Below are 22,759 nucleotides of genomic sequence, written 5' to 3' on the forward strand. Positions count from 1 at the left end.
TGCTGAATGGACCTGGGACCACATGGCCTGTGTGGATGATGCTGTGCTATTACCTGTCAGGAGCCTGTCTCATCTCTTGCCCTGGCATCAAGATTAAGGCTGGGAGAAGGCTGATCTTCACTGGCATTCAAAGTTATTTTTATTCAGACTGACTAGAACAGAGAGTAAGAAATAACGTGACAGAATTCCTGAATTGCTCACTCATTAATTCTAAGTGTAGGTTAATAAGAATGGGGCTCAGTTACTTGTGGGTGAAAAATACAATAGCATAGATAACTGTATTCTAGACACTGTATAAGTGATTGAGCTAGTCTTCTGATGCACCAGCAACTAGAAAAATCAGACGCATGGAAAGTTGATGCTGTCTGCATCCTTCAGCTGAACAAACTGGTAAATTCTTTCGTACACAAGCTGATTAAAGCACAATGGAAACAGCAAGCTTCAACTCTTCATAAGCTTAACCCAAGAAAGCTGAAATCCTCCCCCCCTGGGATGCCATGGAGTTATTTCTGTCATTATCAAGCCCAGATCTCTTTTAGGAGTCTGAGGTTCCCTCTAACTTGGCTCATCTCCTGCCCAGCTCTGAAGACCCCATACCCAGTCACCCATCTTGCACACTTGTCGGTCCCCTCCAGCCTGGAGGGACCCAACCTTCTCCTTGGCAGGAACAGAGCAGAGGACAACAAGTACCAGACTGTGTGACCTGCTGCTTGGCATGGAAACCAGGGCTCACTTCTTCACAGGGATAACAAAGGACAGGATAGATGTAGGCAAAATATATTATTTATGTGCCAACAGCAATTTAAATTACTAGATATCTAAATTACTAGATACCAGAGAACTGGCTCTCAGCTGTCATCTGAGTTTGCAGGGCTTCAGTTTCAGCTAAGAAAAATCCACATGCACCAGTGCTCCCTCATACCTAGAGAGCTGGTTTGAGCATTGATGGGTACAAGAATGCACCTACCATCTTCCAAACTATAGCTAATCTTCACATTCAAGGTTATATCTGCATTCCTCTCTGCAGGACAGTCTGCAGGGACACAAGCATTAAAAGACCCTACTGATTTTATTAGTCTGCAAGAGAAACCCAACCATCTATTTTTCAGTGAGTTTCCACTGCAGAATAAGGAAATTAACCCAGATATTTTATATCCCAGCAAAACCAGGACACTATTTCCTATTCTGGGCTGAGTGGTTTTGTGTCTGCTCCATTCTGTGGAAAGAATTCTGTATTATCAGCGGGATCTGCAGCTGGGGAGTTAGGGCATCAGCTGAAATGTAGATGCCCGAGGTTCAAAGTCCTGCTCCAAAGGATCTTGAGAACCATTTAACAATGTTAAATATTGAGACACAATGGGCAATTCCAGCTGGAGAACCTAAAAGAGACCAATCCCAGAAAATACAATGCTTTCCTAGACTGCAGAATTTATCATCCAAACACAGTTAGGACTCAAGTCCATCTCACACCAAGCTGCTCTCACAAATTAGCGGCTTTTTCAGACCAGGACTACTTGCACAGTTTACGAAGAAAAATCTTGGGTCATCTAAATCCAGGAAACCAGGCATGACTTGAGGTGTTGAATAGTAAACTTTCCTCCTTGGGCAAAGATAAAGAAAGGCATTTATAAAACTAAAATACTGCCTGTTTACTCATTATTAATCCTAGCTATCTTGGGCTACTGAGATACATTCTGGATGTATGGATCCATGCACGGATTTCAGACAGAGTCTATGCACTTAACAAGGGCAGCTGAAAGCCTGGCATTGCTAACCTGCCTACCAAATACCATTGCATTTCTACAATCAAGGCAAAAAATCCACAGCAGTTTCAGACTCTCAGCATCTCATGCACTTAGTTGTCACATCAGTTCTAGTGCTTGTAAGTGTTACTAGGAAATTTACATCTGAACAAAGCAAGCACAGAAAAACTCAACTAAAATGCCTATCAAAGAGAGTACAACTTGGCTGATAGTTGCTATTAAAAAAAAAAAAAAAAATACATGTTCAAAATCGTGTGCCTTCTCCACTTGAAACAATATGCTCCTTTTGCCACTTCTGCAATGCAAGCAACAATACAACTGGAATGGCAGAGTGAAGCATTAAAAAGAAAACTGCACAGTCCATGGACAAAAGTGTTCAGAATTTCTTCTGTTATAATAACCTGAATCATTAATAATGTAAGTAGCCACAGATATATAAAGAATCAAACTTTTAATCTGATGGTATCTTCTCACAAAAAGCAGCTCTGAGAACAAGTAGGTAATTAATTATTTACCAGATAGCCATAATTATGTTTCTGTGCATTAAACTGTAGCCTCTGGAGACCAAACTTGCTAGGCCAGTAGTGGAAATGTTTAGCAGTCAAGAAAAAGGCTTTGATCCTTTTGTACGTCAGAGTGCTTTGTACACACTAGATAATTTTGTAAACTAGAGACCCCCATCTCCACTAAGCCAAGGTAAGACCAGTAAAACTACATAAATAGACATCTCAGTCACCATTTCCCAGGCTATCAGTAACATGTATTTAATGTTTTTCCACCTAAGGAATAATTTCCCAGTTCCTGTAATTTATATCCTGATAAATCAGTAAGATTTTCTGTCTAACTGTGTGAAGATTTAAGATTATATACCTTTGCTAAATAGGAAAAGGGACATATGAGCAATGCATAACAATGCTGTAAGAACAGAACATGCCGCACTTCAGTATTAACCAACAGGAGAACTGAGAAGGAGCAGGTCCCTGTTAGCACTGTGTAACACGGAGCATATTTCTGTGACGTACAGTTCTTCAGAGCATGGCTGCATTCACCCCGCTTAGTCGTGGAGAAAAAGGCTGTAATCAGCCCTCTGTCATACATGGACTCAAAAATATCCATTGTCCTTAGCATTACTTCTTGAGAAAGCCTATTTGTCTTAACTATTTTAGAAGAAACTAGGATTGAAGTCTTTGCAAAGCAAATACCTTCAACTTGCCATAAAGAAATTGTCTACTTAGCAAAGATAAAATGGCAGAATTTCATAATTTAACACTCCTCTACTACGGCCCCACATCTAGAGGTAACCAGGATGCTGGCTGAAAGATTTCACGTCAGCACCATCAAGAAATCACAGTATTCTACACTAACAAGCATGCAAAAGAAGTTCAATATTTTAAAAAACCAACTTTATAAGTCCATCTTCAAGGTATATGTCTGCATAGAAGGAGTGGTCATCATTGATAATTCTTCCACCTTTAATGAGTAGTCGGTCACTCTGGGGGAAAAAAAGAGGAAGAAATGTGGGTTTGTTGAAACTTACATTTTATAGAAAGCCATTAACATCAAAGCACTTACCCTATATAAAGTTCTATGCCATAGATTCAGGTAGATACATAGACAGTGAAGACAAAAAACATTGGTTTACTGTTTACTTCTGACTTTTGGAACACGCGGCCTCATGGCCATCACAGTCATTTTTTTCTTTCTTTCTTTTTTGTCAAAGCAGAACTCATTGCACATGAAAACACTTGAAATCCCACTACCTTCCCTTTTTACCACCACCTTATTGTACAAAGGCCAAAAAGGGAAGAGAAGCCCACAGAATAAACTGCCCAACACTGGAATGACCAAGCTGAGCTCACCTGGGATTCTCAGCAGCCCTGGATGAGCAACTGAGCTCGAAATGGGAGGGGACAAGGTCAGGAGAGACTGCTGAGCTCTATAATGCAGAAACTCCTGCCCAGGGAAACTGCTTTAATCAACATCAGCTCAGCAGAGTAAACGCAGCTGCGCCACCACTTGTGCCTTCTGCACTGTGTTACAGACCGACCACAGAAAATCTTGTTTCTAGTGGGCATGAAGAATGAAAAGGTGTCTAATTTGTCATTCTTGCAGGTCGCAGGCTGCTGATTACTCAAAGGCACTCTGTACTGAGGCTCCCCACACTGTATCTCACTCCATGAATGAAGCCAGGAGCGCAGCCTCAGAAGTTTGGTTTACCTGAAATATTCTAGAAACAGCAAAGAGTTACTGCCTCCTGGTATTTTCTAAAGTGCCAGAAAGCAAACATTTTTTCCTGTGAAGAACTGTTCAAATATCGGGTCTGCTGGGCACTGTTCACAACAATCATCTGTTTCCATTTTTCTCTATTCAAATGGTTACATTCTGTTCTCAAAAAATACATTTTACAGAAAGCAAATTTTACCACTGCATATTCTTGAGAACCAATACTTAACTCTCTCATTGAAGAGGTCACCCTGGAAACAAAAGCACTCTACCACCAATCCAGAGATAGGGCAAATCTGTAACTTCAGTACATAACACTTTTGGAAAGACTTTCGCCAAGTCACTGTAAATGCTGGAATAGTGTAAGGCAGTCAGAACCTTCTTTTCCCATACATATATATAAAAAGCCATTTATTGTAAATTATTTCCTTGGCTCACTAAACAATAACTCAGAATCTCCATTTTATCCTTGATTTATACTACTTACTCCAGACTTAATTCTTGGGTTAATTACAGGATGACTCACACATATAAACTATGCATGTCCCAAGTTCCCAGTTTAGAAAACAACTAAACAAGTTGATATGTTTCCTCGTCTCTAAAACCAGGACAACACTAGAGACCTCCTGAAAATGTGTTGGTTAAAAAGTGCTAAGTCAGAGCCAGGAGTGTTACAACAACCTTTCTTCAGTTACATGTAGCATTTTCAGCTTGCATTTGAATATTTTGCAGGTTCAAAGCTTCAGTCGCCCTCCATATCATTCTAGGAAATTAAAAATGGAGAAGCAGACATTTTAAGGAGAGAAAGAAAGTGGAAAAAGACATTTCAAATACAGCGCATGACAAAACAGTATGTACACAGAAGGTCTGAGGCTGTTCTCCATGTGCTGCAGCAGCAAGACAAACTTTGGGGGAAACAAAGCCCAAAATACAATGAAGTATGTCCCCAGGACCTGCCTCAGATGTTGGTACCCCCTCCTTAAAGGACGTGAATGCACATCCCCAGCCTGGAATTTGCCAGAGCAGGCTCCCTGTTTTCTCCCCAGCCTCTCTGCTCTCATTTGTAATTGCAGGACTTGTTAATCAACAACCCAAACACTAATAAGTTATTTTGCCACGTGCTGGCAGTTGCATCTCCTCACCAAGATGATTTACTACACTGCCTGCTGACCTGCAGAGACCACCATCTTGTGAGCCCTTTTTAAGCTCATTCAATTGCCTTTCTAAACATTAATACTGCCCAATTACAAGAGGCAAGAGCTTATTGACACAGGCAGGGCACGTTACCAGAGCACTGCATCTGTCACTGCTAATGAGTCAAAAATCTACATGCTCACCAAGATTTTCCACATTTTATTTCTTTTAAAACAGGAGAAGATGCATAATAAATAGAAATAAATGTAACAGGCTGGGAAAACAAGGCAGACTACAATAAAGCAGAAGTACAATCCCAGAAAAATAATCATTGACATAAGGATTTTACACATTTTTATATGTAAATACACATACACAAGTGGCAAAACCAGGCAATAGAATAATCTGAAACTTTTTAGTTTCAGGACTTTTAGGATACAAATGCAGTTTCAAGAAAGCACTCAATTATGTGAGTTATCCATTAAATTAAGCCTGTCACAGTTTATAAAGGATTACTGAATGTTTAGCTACAACATCTTGCCGCCTTCAGAATTTCAGAGAGTCTATGAAATTCTGGTGAAGAAAACAGTACTTTATGCAGACTTTCAATGTTTTAATTCTTTACACCTTCCCGCTCAGAAGAAAATACAAACCATTCAAAATTGTTGCAAAAGGAAGCAGATCCTGCAGCTGAGCTGGCCTGTGCCTAAGCTTGCCCCAGCCAGCAATAGGAAGCCATGGGAGACCAGGTTGCCGAAAAACCACAAATCTCGATGCAGTCCAGGTGGCCTGCCAAGCCACTGGGGAGATTGCCGTGGAGCTCTGCTCAGCTTTCATTGGGACTTCATAGACACATATTTCCATTCCAGCAAATTCAGAAGAAAAAGGGTTTCATTGGCACTTTTCCCAACCAGCTGGAGCTGTCAGCATGTCTGTAGGACACATTACGGATCGCTGCAAGCCAAGAGCACAAGCGAAGCAGGGTGCCTTTACACAGACAGTGCTGATGGGCACAAGCAACCCAGGTGGGGTTTCAGTGCTCTGTGGCCACCTCAGCAGCACCTGTGCCCCAGCAAACAGGCATTGCCTCTTGCACCCTACTCTGCACCAGGGATGACTGGTCCTGAGCCAAAGAGCAGTACCAAACACCTGCATGCATCTACCCATAGACACACTTCCACTAACGCAATGGAAAAATTACACAAATGCAACTGACTAGCAGGGAGGCATGGGTTAATGTTGACAAGCAATTTGCTATGCTCTTCGTGAAATAAACTTTCATACAAGCCCGTGGAAGCATGTGAGTATTCGGCCCCACTATAGCCTAAGCATGAGCTTTGGGGACAGCCCTGGCCTGAAGGGAAAAGGACGTTGCCACGCTGCACCATGGCCATGGCCACTGATGCCTGCGTGCTCCTCTCTGTTTTAGGTCACTGGCACTTGCAGCAGTGAAATCCTAGACAGAAATCCGGGCACACACGGGGTCTGAGAAGTAGGTTAGCCTCCTCGGGCGCACAGCCCAGCTGTGCATGGTCAGGAGTCATTTATTATTTACCAGGGGCCTGATGCAGGCTGCTTGCAGTTTTCTTGCCAACTGCCAAATGTCCAGAAAAATGAGGAACCAAAATCCTCTTCTACCTGGACAAGGTTCCAGGTTGGAGGACAGACACACTCCATAGCAGCCCGGGGAAAGCACAGGGGGCTGGAGGGAGGAGTGACCTGAAGCTCATTAATTAATCACACAGCACTGATCCATATTCCCCCTTCCCAGCTGTAAATCCCTTCAGGCAGGACACCTTTTTTGCCTAGCTCTCAGATGTATCCTCAGCCACTCCAGTGACCTTTGGTCTCTCTCACAGTACAAAACAACACATTTATTACTCAACATAGGAGGTGACAAGCATGTAAACCTTTCTAGGGTGGCTGCCACCTTTATATTCAGCTAACAGATGTCTCAGTCACTGGTGCCCTGCCTGCTGAGCCCTAAAGGCTCCATACCAAGTTTTCAGTGCATCGCCTGGCAGAAGCAGCTGCCCATCCAGTTCTCCCCAGTGTAAGGCGAGGAAAGCTGCCAGGACCCTCTCCTCCCTCCAGCCTGCCAAGGAAACAGCACAGAACACAGCAAAACAGAGAGCAGGGTATATATTGAACATATTAACTGAGCAATTCACCAGGTGCCAAGATTACAAGATTAAAAATATCCTGCTCTCATTCACATGTGAAGTGCAGACAGCACTGCTGCAAACCCATGCCATTGCTCAGCAATCACTGTGAGGTGTGGGAGCTGAGGTGCTTCTCCTCCGCCCATCACTGCTGCAATGATGCGACTACATCAGTGCAATGCTGTTTGCTTCCAGGCCTTGTGCCTGGCTATGACACAGCATCAGCACAGCAATGATGCTTATCTTCTGTCTCACTGCAGCTCCATTTTACAAGCACTCCAGCACCTCCCGGCTGAGCTTGCTGTTTAGTATGATAGTCGTTCCTGTGTTCACAGCTCTTTACCTTCAAACCCTGCACACTGCTTTCCTGGTGATTCTTTGCTAACAGCGATCTAGCTTCTCTTGCTTAATCTGGCAGCAAAGCCACAGAGCTTAGTCTGTGACATGACAGCAATTTTCATGGCAGCAGAAGGAGATGCCACAAACTCAGCATCATTTGCTGCATGCAGGAGGAGGGGCTGGCTGCTCAGACACAAGGCTGTGGCTTTCACTCCCTTACAACTATTGTTTGCATTACGGTAGGGGCAACATGAAATATCTGTAAGCTAGTGACAGGCACAATTTGAACAAATTGCCTGTTTTGCTGAGGTTTTAAAATCAGCTTGTCTCAGCTTTTGTGAAACATGTCCTTATTTTCATACACTCCAAAGGTACAAGGCCAGCAGAGACAAGCAGCATCTGCATCAACCTGCTGGCTAATGAGCCCGAGCCCTGTTGCCGTCCTCAGTTCTGCAGTGGGCTCTGCACAGCTATAAGAGAACTCAAATTCCCTTGGCCAGTAAATCATTCTGCTCTGTGTTATTTGTAAATATGATCCAAATGTTAGATTCAAATGTTAGAGCAGGAACAATTGCAAAGAAATTTAAAATTAGCCTTTCTTTACTTCATCTACCCCACTCAGAGCTACAGGTATTTAAAAATATCACAAACAACAAAATTCAAATACATTTTTTACACATATAGTTCTCAATCTGCTTCTAGAACTACTGAAAAACAAAGTAATATAAGAAATAAAACTGCCATCTTCTGATAATTTAATAAACAAGTATTAAGTTGGTGCAGCATGTCAAAATACAATGCAGCACAAGAGCAAACCACACACTTCTCTACAGTATTGATATCCCTGGTACTGCACTGCAGGCACCTTCCAGAGAAAACCACACCTCTATCGGACAAGGTGGAGCATGAGGAAAAAAAAGAAAAGAAAAAGAAGAAATCTGCCTTTATCTGTTCTAGCTATCTGAAAAGATTCAAAGAGAATTCAAGAACAGTGTTTCCATCAAATAGCAGCATCTGTCCAGACTTCAATTCTGATATATGCTATCACATTTTTCGTTTTCTTCCATGAAAGGAATATCTACATATTACATCTCCAACTCCATATCAAGTAAATAACATATTTTTAATTATTTATAATTTGATTTATAATTTAGCTACAATGAACTTTATACAGCATACCCAGCATATGTGTCTAAATGCTGCTTCATCCTTGGATTTGGGCTTCTACGATTGCTGCATTGCAGCCATGGCCAACTGAAATAGTCTTTGCAACACGCTTAGCCCCAGACTTTCCAGGCCTAAAGGAGTACAAAACACTCAACAGTGATTTAATCCTTTGCATAATTCTAAGGACTTACTAGAATATACCATTGTCCTTACATCTCCAGAGCAACAAGGGCTGTATTCTCTAGAATCCAGATTAGTCAATGGCCCTGAAGATGACTAAGGATTTCATGCTAAATAGCAATTTGAAAACAGTTTAATTTCCAAATCCACCTGTATTTCTGGTTCTCTGCCTGTAAGTGTGTGTGGTTTAGAAGACATCAGATTAAGCAACACAACAGACATAAGAAGGCATTAGGCTACATTATCACAGTTTCAGACAAGGCATTCATTTGTCCTTTTTTTAGCATTTGCAAGGAAGAATCCTTTGTCGCTAAGGCTTTAAAAAGGTCACTAAGACTTAGAAAATACACAGCATCCCCAATTTAGAGGGAAGGTTCAAAAGCCACAGGCTGAAGTTTGTGTTCTCCTTGATCACCCAAATCTCCACAAGAACATAACTTGCAAGGGAGAAGTTTCTCAAAGGCAAATGTCCCACTGACAGACAACGGAGGGATACACTCAGAGCTCCTCTGTGCTTCTCTGCATTCCTCCTTGCAGAGTTATTTCCCATAATATACAAAAGATTTTTAAAATATTTCTTTTGTGGATATATTTGGTTATCTATTGTCAGATCTGTTCAGATTCAGAGCCAGTTGAGATACAATACAGTTAAATTACCCTTTTTTAGCAAAGTACTTACAAGTTAAGTAACATTTTTTAACTTAATGGCACAGGAAGAAAGACATCCTTCCCAAGAGGAATGCTTGGTTAAAATACTTTCATAAGGATCAAAGAGCTGTAAATGGGATTTCATGAAGTACTGTCTGCTTGTAGAAGATCTGCTTTTAATCAGCACCATTCTTCCTTTAGAATTTCACGTCTAGGTTACCCTCAATAGGAAGTAATTTTTAGCTAGGCATCATTTCCGATTCATCACTAATGGAGAATCCTGCTTTTAAGGTTTTTTTCCTAACAAATGCACTCCAGTATATGGCAATTAATTTAGGAGGATTATGTTGATGGTAGTAATGCTCTACCTTGGTCTGTAGCCAATATATTCATTCATCTTTATTCATTTAAAAGATCTGATGTTCTTTTGTTTCCCCTTTGGAGACCTGACTTTCTATTCAGCTAGTAATTTCACTCCTTAATCACACAGTCTAAAAAGGCTACTCCTACAGCTACAAACTCCATGGGGATGTCTTCACTGTAAATGTCATCTTTGCTTTGTGTTTAGAAGGGAAGCACAACAAACATCTTATTGATGACAATATTCATTGGCGTCAGCAGGGGTTTCAACTAAGTATGGGCTCGAGGATTGAACCCATTGCACTGTGTGTTGTTATAGCCATCTCTTGGGTTGCACACAGGTTACGTCAATTAGAGCTGATCTCAAAATCTCAGCAAGGCTTTCATAGGAAAGGTTAAACTTGGGAAAAAGTAACAGCAATTTACAGCATGGCTGGCTGCTGCGTGCCACTGAACTAAAGATGAGTTTTATCTAAGTTGTAGTTAGAAACCTGCATCAAGTTACTAGGACACATGAGCCTTGGTATCACTCAGTCGAAATCTGCCTAAGACCATAAGGAAACCCTTTTCTGACAAAGGAGGTGGATGCAAGGGAAGCAGAACAGCAGAAAATGTCCTTGAATATGATGTTAGCAATGCTAATTCACAATCGACTAATGCAGTGGATACAGATGTGCACAGTTTGCACTTGGACACTTTTTGCTGTTGTGTTGCCTCATGTATCTACTTCCCCTGCAATATAAGTTGCGACACTTGCTGCTTCATCTCCTGTGGTATCAGCACCAGCCCATGAACAACACTTTCACAGTCTCCCAGCTCTGAGCATCGCATGGTCCCTTAGCCAGTCACGTGCAAGGTGGACAAGGGTGATCAGCTTTACTTAGAGATTTTACATTGAGCGTAGATTTTCCTGAAATCAGTGGGGACATTTATTAGTTGGAGACATTTACTACATACCTAAGCAAGAGCTGAGGCCTTAACCTCTTCAGGGCATGCACTACAAATAGAAACTTTGCATTGTGACAAGCGTATCAAGGGACAAGCAAAAGTAATCCCCAAGTATCTCTGTCCCAAGGGACAATGCCATCAACTTTACATGTAGCAAGATCAGAAACCTGCAAATTATTTTGCTGCTTATCTCTGTTCCATCTTTCTCATCCCTTCAAAAGCAGCAAGAAATTTTTTCCAACTCTCACAGTGTCCAAGTGCTTCACAAGCCAGTGGGCTCCCTTGGCTCCCGCAAAGGAAAATGAAACTTCTCCCTTTTACTATGTGTATAAACTTGCTTATGAAATAAATGGCAGCAAAGCAGAAAACAGACCCTGATCTCTTGTCAGGAAAGTGGTTCATTGGCAGTAGTCACTCTTGGCACTTGTAAGGAGGAGATTCAGACCTGCTGAATACCCACCTCACCCCATCAGTTATCTTCCCACACATCCAGTATCCCCTTTCCAAACCAGTCCAGCTTCCAGCAAAATTCAGCTCAGCTCCCGATGGTGGCATCAGCTATGATGCTGAACACCCAGATGCCCTACTGAGGGCACTGACTGACAAACTTGCTGTGGCACTTAAATGAATCACTGCCCCAAACCCTTCTTTCTGTCCCTCTGCCAAAAGCTTCAATCTCTATAGAAATGTCCCCAGAAGAACCTACTCTGAATGTAATTCAAGACACCAGATGGAATTGGCTTAAACATTGTGGCCACTTTTTCTCCTGTAGAAAAAGGAAAGGAAAAGATTTGACACAGAATCATAGAAATGGTGGTTGGAATTCCAACAACTTCTAATGAAGCAGCTAAAGCATCTCCAGAGCTGCCAAGTCCAGTGGAATATGCAATGTGAACTCACAAATGTTCACTGACAGACAAGTTAACTGTGAGGGGCCAAGTCTACTAAACAGCTACAGGTGGAAAAATGTAACTTTAAGTGTTAAGCAAATATTCCAGAATAAGAAGGGGTCCCAGGCCTTGGTGTTTTAAAGCAAGACCAAAAGTGCTGTTTAAATCAGTCCAAGTCTTGCACCAATAGGAAAATAACAATGTGAGACATTGTTCCTATGCCCAGCACTCAGTAGGCTTTTCAAACACTTTTGACAAGTCACACACCAATCTGTGTGTAGCTTCATACTGTTAAGCAAAGGTGAGTGGGGAAAAAAAGCATGACATGGGGCGATATGGAAGAGATTCACACCTAGACAAGGACTTCGATTCCCCATTTCTGGAACTCATCATGCCTTGCATCTGTAGGACATGTAACCCCGATGCCCAAAAAGTGAATTAGCTGGTGGCTGGCAGCTCTTGCACTGTCTCACACCAGAACACTTCACGTTACCCAGCATTTTGCTCAGGCCAAACAGAAAGTTTCCCGTCTTGACCCTCAGTAGTTAGCTTGAGACCAAAGTCTCACACAGCACAAGTCCAGACGAATAGATTTTTTCCTCCTTCAAAGTATTCTGCCATGTTCAAGTCAAGCCTACTTATTTCTCAGCTCTCTTCAAATCAATCACTTCAAAAGGCTACAACTAAAATTATTCTTTGTGCCCACTCCTCTGAATTTCTCCAGTCTCTCTTCATTTTTCTGCATCTGCTTCTTTTTTCTCAGCTTGTGCCAACTCTTATTTTTACTTCCTAAGCTCAATAGTGAGATCCTTCCTCTGTAACACCACATTTTTGAGCTCTGTCTCCCCATGCCTTACAGTCTGCCCAGCTCAGGACCAGAAGCTCCTTCCCCCAGTCATATGACAACCCTTGTACCATTCCCAGGAACATTACTGCCTTTTCTAAAAGATTTGGGCACCATTTGCCTCTCCCATGTCTACTCTTGCATTGCTTTGTTGACTAGCTATTCTCCCTTTGCTCAGTAGAGCTGTCTTCACACCTCCTCTTCATTGAGCTCACACCAATTATGTTTCAATAGTTGCAATCGCTGCTGGATCAAACAAGTCCTCTAACAGACATTTTACATGCCATATGCTTTTTACTAAAATGTGCTCGGTATATATTGTAACTTTGAGTTCATCTGCGCTGAGGCCTTGCTGAAAAGTGCCAAGCACTACCAAAATACACACGCCCAAATAATTTACAACAGATCTTTCACTGTCATCATCCCCATTGATTCCCTGTAATACACTGCACAAGAGGAATATAATAGCTATGTTAAAAGCAATGGGCGGGGAGACATACCCTGGAAAATCTGGTCTGCATGAGAGCATGCCTGCACAACCGAAGCACAAAAGATTGCCACCTCACGCAGAAAAACACCTCAGCAATGGATGTGGTGGCTGACTGTTCTACACAGCTTAAGAAATATGCTCCCGCAGATGCATTCTTGGCCATCCTTACATTATGCAAACCCTGCTCCATCCCCAGCTAATACTTCTGACAGGGGGAGTGATATCCCCCCAAGAACTTCAATGCATTGCACAGGATGTGACCAAAGTGCTTACACTTACACTGGTTCAGTGCATCTCTATTTTACATCACCTGGAGACTGGTCTGGTGCTTCAAATAGAGGTCCTTCCCACAGTAGTTACAGTGAAATGGGCCCAGTTTCTCCAGTCTGACTCACAACTGAATGGTACTTTACACTGGAGCTGGTGCTCAGCTAACAACAGCAAGCCTGAATGCTGCATGGGATTCATAAAGGGCACGAGGAGCGTCACAAACAGGATAAATTGCAAGAAGCATGGATTTTCAAGGGCTGAAATTAAAAAAAAAGGCAGGTGCAGGGAGATGCTTGGTGCCAAAGTGTGCCTATCTGCAACAGTGTCTGTCTTAGATACTTCCAGGAGAAAGGGGAGACATGAAGGCAGGAATAAAGCTGTTTAAGAAGAAAGGAGTGGGGGGCTATCAGTCAGGCACTGCTGATAGTCTGAAGGGGCCAGGAGGTGAGGCATGTTCAGATGAAGCACAAGGAGGCAGTTATGTCTACGTGCACCAAGGGGAGTAACCCAGAAAGAACATCACAGGATTCTCTTCCCAAGAATGATATTTACTCGCACACTGACCAGGGCTGAAACCACCCTCTGTCTCTTCCTTCACAAAGTTCCTGATGAGGCAGACCTGACCCACAGAGATGTTTTGGTCAGGTACTGACCAGTGGCTGGCTGCTGTGGCAGGATACTAGGTGCAGTTCTTGTGTGCTCAGGGATGACTCCTGGACCCATGCAAGGAAGACAGGCTTGCTACAGGAAAATCCACAGCAAAGTATCAATGCACAGGACACTGAAAAATAAGTTCCTCACTATTCTAAAGAGCAGGAGTGTGTGTGAGGGGGAAAATTTTAAGCACAATAACAAATGACATTTTTATATGATTTCATCATTGCTGTTGTTGTTGTTGCATAATTTCACAGAGCTATCACATTTCCTCAGAGCCCAGAAGGCTTGAAGCTCCAATGTATTTCCTTAGAGGCAGGATGAACTGGAACAGGGCTTTCAAAAGACACATGCAGGCAAATCTAGTGGGCTCTTGTGGGACAGGCAGCACGTACAAGGTATAACAAAGAGTGTCTGACTTGCTTTTGCTAGAGGAGAAGGGCCAGAAGTGTAAAACATTAAAACAGAAAAAGGCAGTCCAAGTCTGATGCCTGCCAACTTCACTAATGTTAATTTATGCCTTTGATTTGGTCACAAAACTCAACACTAGCATTAATGAATATTCATTTATAGAAGCTTCAACACATCCCATTTCAAAGAGAGCACGCTGAGGTTTGGTCTTTCTTTTTCCCAGCAATCCTCTCACCAGCACAGAGAATGAAATTTGTGAGAAGTGAAGAAATTAAAACAAACTGTTGATTGCAAAGCAAGCACTCATAATTCTTCCAGTTTCTTCTTTTATTCCAAATTGGAGAGGAAACAAGTAGCTATGGGTGGGAACCTGTTACACTCCAGCTGCCCTTCACAAAGCACCTGACACTCACCCAGAGAGCAGCCAGGCCCCCCCCCAGTCCAGGGGTACCCTGAGTAACTGCAAGTCACACAATGCACTGAGGACCAAGGTGGAAAGAGCCACCACCCAAAAAGCCACTGCAACACCCAGTCTTGACCAACACACACTACTGCCTGTTGATAGTGGAAAACTGTAAAAATGCACCATTTTGGCTTTAGAATGAGGCTGTTCCCCTCCTGCCAAAATATGCTGGCTAAAGGATTTTTTTTTTAACATAATGCAAAAGCTTTGAGGTGCTTACAAGCCTTGTAACACTGGCTCAAAACCATCAGGTTTGCTCATGAAGTTGCCACACCCACCAGTCAGCCCACTCCCCAGCTACTGAAACTTGCCCTTTTTCCCAGCACCCTGATGGTGCCAGCTTTCCTGGGAAAGCTCCACAAGCCCAAGCCTCTTCGAGCTCACCCCGCTTCCTTGCTCATCTCTGCCCCACAGCAGGAGTGACCCCATCACCCACTGATCTGCCCCCCCCAAGAGGAAAGCAGGCACCAGCCCACAGACGGACACTAGCTCTGGAGAAAATCTCTTTGTGACCTAACTCGGGGGGAGATTTCCCCTGAAGCCCCCCTCCCCACCAGCTCTGGCTATTCTTTATCCCCAGCCCTGTCCATCCACTGTATCTGAGGGAAACAATATACCAAATCGGAGGATTTCAGATCCTTTCTTTCTGGCATGGAAAACACTCTCTATTGTAGTCCTGCTCGGGGATAAAAGCATCTAGCAGGAGACAGGCACAGATAGGAAGAGGATGGTTATGATTAACTCTTTGACTTCTGATCCCCACCATGTCTGATGTATTAATAGCGCGCAGAGATGTTGGTGCTGGCATCATGGCGCTCTTTGATTTTCTATGCTGCCCCCCGCCATCTCTCCGCACCCCCGGCCCACTCTGGCCCACCGCACCCTGCCCCCGCTACCGGAGGGGCTGCGCTGCCCCTGCCCGCTGCCGGGGGGCGGTGGCGGGGGCACGTTGTACTGCGGATCGTCCCCTCCCTCTTTTGTTCTGCCTCGCCCGGCGGACGAGCCTCCCCGGGCCCTGCTCCTCGGGAGGGCGGCACCGCCGACCCCGACCCCCGGCCCCGCCAGCGCCCGTGGCAACCTTGCCGCCGGCCCTCCCCGCCGCGACCCACCGCCGCCGGCCCCAAGCTGGCGAGACAGCGCGCAACGCTGAGCCCCGGCTGTGCGGAGAGGGAGGAAAGCGAAAACATAAAAAAAAAATACATAAAATCAAATCACTCCCAGCCCGGAGCTCCAGCAGGAGGAGGAGAGGGCACCGGCGCCCGCACCCATCCAGCCCCGGGGAAGCTCGGCCGCAGACCCGCAGCCGGCCGGGCTCCCGCCGCCATCCGCCGGGCACGGAGCGGCCGCTGCGCTCCCGCCTCACGCCCTTCCCCACCCCGCTAACAAAGGAGCGAGGGCAGCGGCTCGCTGCGTGCAGGGATCGGCTTACCGTTATGTGAGGGATGCTCTTCTTGCCCTGGTAAGACATGTCGGCTCTCGCTAGCGCCGGGCGCACGCAACACACCCCGAGAAGCAAGCCGAGCCCGACTGAACAATATCGGTGGTAATACGAGGAACAATAATTCGGAGCCCGGTTGGGTGATGGGGTGGGGCGGGGGCTACCCGGCAGAGCTGTGTAATGGAAGCAAAGTTTCCTCGCCCAGAAGGGGAAGAGGAGCCAGGCAAACCAGGCACCTTTTTTTCCGGCTGCAATAAAACAGGGACGCAGCTCCCGAGGGGGTCGGCGAGCGCTGCCTCTCCCGGCGGCAGCAGCGCCCTCTCGGCTGCAGGTCGGAGCAGGATTCGCTCAGCTCAACCCAGGAAGCGTTTCCTTCCCTCCTGTCCCCCACCCCTACCCCCCCAGCCCCCCTTCCCAGTCTATCAATCCAGCCGGAGCCTCCCTTTCTCCTGCATCGGCGCTGGGAAACGCCGCCCCCCAGCTCCGCCACCGCCCCGCTCGCAAGCTGAGGTCACCGGCGGGGTCCCACGCGTGGGCTCCCGCAAGGTGAAAACCCGGGGGTGGGTCCTGCTGCGCAGCACATGGCAATGGCACTGCCTTCTCTGTCCCCATGGCACTGACCCCGATGGCACTGCCATGGTCTGTCCCCATGGTACTGACCCCAGTGGCACTGACTTCCTGTGTCCCCATGGCAGTGCCTTAATGTGTCCCCATGGCACTGCCCCTGGTGGCACTGCCCCTGGTGGCACTGCCCTGCCCTAACCCCACGGCACTGCCTGCTCTGTCCCCAATGGCACTGACCTCAATGGCACTCCCTGCTCTGTCCCACCAATGGCTGTGACCCCAACAGCATTGCCCTGCTTTGCCCTCCTCACTGTCCTAGTGGCACTCCCTGTCCCCACTCAACTGCAGGAGAGGAAAAGTGGCTAATTGAAACCCTTCCATCTTTTCTGACTCACAGAGTGCCTCCCTCCACCCATGGTGTTTGATTAAGGCTCCATGCACACCTGAAGGAAGAGTAAAAGGCACTGCAAAGTCGTGCCTAAATTAATCCCCAAACAACAAAGAACTAGTGGGTTTTAGCACACCTATCCCTGCGACGCATACAGAAGTGCAACGCATTTCCTACCCAGGCCACATCCCTGACATGTCTCCCTCCCTCCTTGCAAAAAGCTCCAGCCACCACTGTACAGAGGTGAGGCACGTGGTTGCTGCTTACAGCAACCTTTGTAAAACAGTGGCCAAATCTTGCCAACTTCACTCCCAACCTCCTCCTCACTCCCCTCTTCACCCAAGTCCAATCCAGAGCCAGACAACTTTGGAAGCACAGTATGATCCGGAGGGCTAACAGGCAATGTGGTCACTAGCCTGAGTCTCGGGCTGAACTAGGCGGCAAGGAAGAAGAGGAAGAGGCATCAGGGATGTCCCAGAAGATGGGGGAACATTCAGGATGTGCTGTGCCCTCCCGCTGCCCCAGGGTGCTGATGGAAAGGACAAGGGTTCAGGTGAGCTGGGAAAGAGAAGACTGCACTGCAGCTGGCAGCCTCTGAAGGCAACCTGAGGTCGTTGCAGTGAAGCGGCACCATCGCAGGCGCAATGTCCCACCAAGCCCTGCCTGCTCGCTCCAGTGTCACACCACAATGGGCACCCACTGGTCTACACAGGAGGCCACATATCACCTGCACCCAGACCACAGAGCAGAGAGGACCCACACCCCATTGATGCCCACATCGAAGAGCAAGAGGAAAGAGAGGAAACTGTCGGTTTAGCCTATGGAAAGAGCAGAGCATGGACAGGCCATACAGCCTGCAGGCTGGGTGCTAAGAGAAAGGGTACATCTGTGCAGGAACATGACTGCAAGGCCGCATTTCTTTCTAAAGGAGAAATCAATGATAGCCTCGGTTCCCAGGAGGGCCAGCCTGCCGGGTCTGCCTCCAGCCTGCGTGCCACAGGCAGAATGGAGAAGCACAGCTGGCAGGGGCTGGCCAGGCTCACCGGCCACACTTTTTCCTTAAGTCTACAATATGAGCCCAGGTTGCAACACCAGAGGTGGAGAAACCCCGGGCAAACATTTCAGCAGATCCTCCTGCCTTAGGCTCTCCCTGCCGAGAAGACAATGAAGGCGCACGGGGAGCGGGGGCGAATCGGGGGCAGAGCCGGGGTCTGTGCCTGGGACAGGCTCCGCGGAGTTTCCCGGCGAGCCCGGAAGTGCAGCGGCGGCCGCTTTGTTCCGGGGGGCGGCGGGAGGGGCCGCGGGGCTCGGGCTGCCCTCCAGCCCACCCGGCGCGGGCAGCGTTTTACCAGCAGGAAGGGAAACGGAGAAAACTCATCACTATCACTTACAAAGGAGAACAATTTCTGGGGTCGTGCCCCCTGCCTCCACTAAGCTCAGGCAAGCGAGTTTAGGGGTCAGCTGGGCTCATCCTATAGCATCACCGTGCCGGCGAGGAGGGGTCCGTGCACCCCCGACCTCCCGTGTCGAAACTCCCCCGCGAAGGCGTCCCCGTCTCCCCGCGCCGGCGAGCGGGGCTCTGCGGCACGGCTCGGCTCGGCTCGCCCGGCGAGCGGGGGCGGCGGCTCCCGCCCCCCGGCCCGGGGCCCCGCTCACCTGCCCATTGTCCTGGCCCTGCAGCATCTCTTTCCCCACGGGGTATCTGATCTCCACGCCCGGGGTCTTGTCCTCCCGGTCTCCCGGGGAACTGATGACGGAGCCGGAGACCTCGCTGATGTCGCTGGCGGTCTCGCTGTAGTTGTCCCCTCCGTCCAGCATGTCGTGCCGGCTGCCGCTCCGCGGAGTCCGAGACCCCTTCTTCCCCACGCTGTAGGCGTCGAAGTCGATGGTTTTGTTCTCATAGGCCCCCTCCACGGAGGCGAACATCCCCCCGTATTTCTGCCGCGGTGTCTGGGCTGTCGTACCCGGCCTAGCTAGATACACAGGCAGGTCATCTTCTTTATTCCAGTTCCTCTTTCTCTCGGCCATTCTCGCTGTCCGGATCTCTCCCTCTCTCTCTCTCTCTGCCTCCCACTTCTCTGCACCTTCTACTACCGGGATAGGCTGTTAGTGACCATAAAAATGAATGGATGGATGCAGCAGTGGCGAAGCTGGGTTGGCTGGTGGGATCTTTCCCTTAGGGAGATGCAAGCGTTAACCTCCCTCCCCCCCCACCCCCTGGAGGAAAAGAAAAAAAAAGAAAAAAGAAAAATGAAAAAAAAAAGATGAAAAATAAGAGAGAAAGATAGAGGAAGAAATAAATCCAAGCGGGATTTAAAAATAGCCGTGTTAGTAAAGAGCACGTGAAAATAAAGTACAAAGAGCGGAGCGAAGAGGGTGGCAGAGGCAGGTGATTGGAAAGCCCTTGACGAATAGGAAGAGCAGCAGCAATTCCCAGAGCAAGGACCGCAGTGCACACGCTCCCCCGGTATAAAGAATGATCCGGGGGGCGGGAGGCAGGGGGAGGAGGGAGCCCTCTACATGCACACAGAGCCGATGCAAACAGGGTCCTTCTCGGAGGGCGGGCGCCAGTCACCTGCTGCTACGTGGCTTCAGGAGAGAGAAAAAATTTAAAAAGAGAGGAAAAAAGGAAAAAAAGAATACCCCAAATCCCCCCAGCCTCTCCCCCGAGAGAGCCGGAGGGAGTTTCTTCCACTTTGCACACTCACATTCCCCCCGCCTCCCTCCGCAGGAGGAGGCTGCGGCGGTGCCGGGCGGGGGGCGCGGCCGCGGCAGCCTGCGGTGCGGAGTGCGGAGTGCGGAGTGGAGGCGGGCCAACCCCGCACTGCGCCCCGCCGCCCGGGGGCGGTCGGCGACCGCCTGGGGACCGGCGGGTAGAGGAGGAGGGGTGTCCGGGGTGGGCGGTGGAAGCACAAGCTGCCCCAGGCCCCCGGGGCAGGGGGGCTGGCGTGCCCCCCTCTCCCTGCCGCAGCAGCTGGTGCCCGGGGGGGGGTTGTCGGCGGCCCCGCTCCGCCCCGCCGCCCCCGGCCACCGCCCCCCCGCCGCCGTGGGGGCGTCCGATCCCGGCGCGCAGGCAGCAGGCACGGCGGCAGCAGCCGGCCCTGACACGGAAGTGATCGCGCCGAGCGCTGCCTGCGCCGTTGGCTCCGCCACCGGGGACGGGGAGCCTGCGGGCGGTGGCTCCGCGGGCAGCGGTGAACAGCCGGCCCAGCCCGGAGCGCCCCGAGCGCCGCCCCGCCGGGAGCCCCGCGGAGCCGGGAAGGGCGGTGCGCCCCGCGGAGCTGTCCCTTCAGCACCCGGGGCGGCATCCCCGGCCTGACTTTGGCAAACGCGAGACAGCCACGGGAGCCTGACACCGAGGGCTTCGTTTCGCTGTGAGGGATGCCGGTTCTCAAAATCGAAGAGGGTTTTTTAAAGCAGGAGGAGTGGAGAATGTGTTACCCTCAACTCCTCACAGACCACTTGAGAAAGTCCATCTTTACACCTCTACCTGTCTTACAATGCCTGAGATCATCCACTGAAATCACAAAACTTTGGACACTCCTACACACACAGCCAATCTCAGACAATTCTGACAGTCTTTGAATACACCAGCAGTTACATAAGGAGCATTTTCTATTGCTCTGAAAGAATATATTGGAACAAACTGTTCTGAGATTGATTAAACAACTAAGCAAATTTGAAGCAGTGAATCAATCATAACACTTGTTTAGTGCTCATATAGAGCATGGTTATGCCGTTTGAATACAAGCCCAGCCACACAGCCCTACTGTCTATGGCCCACAGGCATGCCTGACCATCCCAGCACAAGAAAAATCATGAGCTGTATATTGATGAGGAAAAGTGAGAGGTGAAAGACAGAGGTCCATAGGATTTCATGAGAATCAAGTCCAGATAACCATCTTTCTCGTTAGATACTACCCATGCACCAAACCCATGTAAAAAGCAGTGATGTAAAATACCTGAGCATTGCCAAAACAATTCAAAGGAAAACTTGATTTTCTCCATTTGTTAGAATGCAGTGGTGCCTTCTGTCTTGAATGTCCTGGAACACTATGTGTTGTTTGCATGAAGGGAATTAGGGAAATAGTCAAAAGTTCACTGATTATTAACACACTGATTTTAGTAGTTACAGCATCATGACTGGCATTTCTGAGAACATATTGCCCAGGATTCCACAGCTAACTTAATAAACTCTGCTACCATATTAAAACATTAATATCACATGGAGGTTTCACTGGTGTGTGGAAAAATAAGTACACCTTGTAGGACCTTGCTTTGTTGCTTCCTTAAATTCTTCCCCTGTATTGATTTTTTTGTTCCTAATGGTAACATTTTATTTATCGATCATGTTGGGAAAAAAATTCAGTTTGCTCCTCCACAGGACATCAAATCCTGATAGTGAAATAATCAGGTGGTACACGGACTGCTATGTGTAACCTGCATGTCTTTGTCAATATTGGAAAAATTATTCATTTTAAGAGATATTTCTTTCCAATCGATTTGAACCTCCAGAAAATATTTCTGGTGGTCCCATAATAGGTCCAATATGTTGTATGTAGTGCGTGCATCTGCAAAATGAAGACCATCTTTTATTTAACATCCATAAAGCTAAGAAAGGTGGACTCTGTTTATCCTTGGATCTAGTTAGATAATAATTGTTCAGGTTTCTATAACTGATTATTTTTTTAAAAAATGACAAATAATAATGCTATTTTTTTCAGTATTAAGCTAGCCCATTCATCTTAATGCTAATACATGAGATTCAGAACATGTCAAATCAATGCTTTAGAATGCAGCATAAAACTTTCAAGTTAGAAATAGATATAAAATCATATAAAAGTCTTTGTTTTTAAATGGATTTTTTTTTGCACATTGTAGCCCTTACTGTTCTTCTCTTCACTAAGAGATAAAGCTGCAGTATTAGGTGCTACAGAAGCAGACCTAGTTACAGCCTGATACCCTGTCACTCAGCTAGTTTACCTAAAAACATGTATGCAACTTTGGAGAAATATATTGTTTTGTTATATTGTCTTGTAGACACTGCATCTCATCGTGTCTTGACAAAGACCGATGAAAAGAGGACAGAAATTGATTGAAGGTGTACTCTCTTCCTACAGGACCTTTAATCTTTATACTGGTATAGCATGAATGACAGAGAAATCATATTTTGAATAGACTAGATGAGAGAGAGCAGAAAACCTAGAGACATGCTTGCTTCATACAACAAAAACCTTCAAAAATAGTCCAACAAGAAAGATATAACTTACTGTTTTGATTCCAGTTGTAGCTGGAACTCTTCTTGCAACAGTGTGAACATCATGAGTGCATACTTGCAACAGTGTGACCTGGTGCAGGTGCTCAGAGAATATGCAGTGTACATTTTGCATATATTTTTGTTATTGTACATTTTATGACAGAAT

At 46.8% G+C, this 22,759-nt stretch overlaps 1 protein-coding gene across 2 annotated transcripts in view; it reads right to left on the bottom strand.

Annotated features, from left to right (window-relative positions):
• CRMP1 (collapsin response mediator protein 1) overlaps positions 1-20,293 on the bottom strand; it is a gene marked incomplete at both ends in the record, with an annotated part of 49,572 nt that extends 29,279 nt beyond the window's left edge. Inside the window, 2 exons of one of the 2 annotated variants that reach the window (XM_080343610.1) lie at positions 3,167-3,255; positions 18,993-20,293. In XM_080343610.1, the coding sequence (XP_080199736.1) occupies positions 3,167-3,255; positions 18,993-19,364 (461 nt within the window). Of the gene's footprint in view, positions 1-3,166; positions 3,256-16,375; positions 16,415-18,992 lie in introns of those variants that run through there. The other variant, XM_080343611.1, reaches the window with a different exon arrangement.
• Positions 20,294-22,759: the final 2,466 nt, after the last annotated feature.

The sequence above is a fragment of the Nesoenas mayeri genome (assembly GCF_963082525.1).
Source record: "Nesoenas mayeri genome assembly, chromosome: 4".
NCBI lineage: Eukaryota > Metazoa > Chordata > Aves > Columbiformes > Columbidae > Nesoenas > Nesoenas mayeri.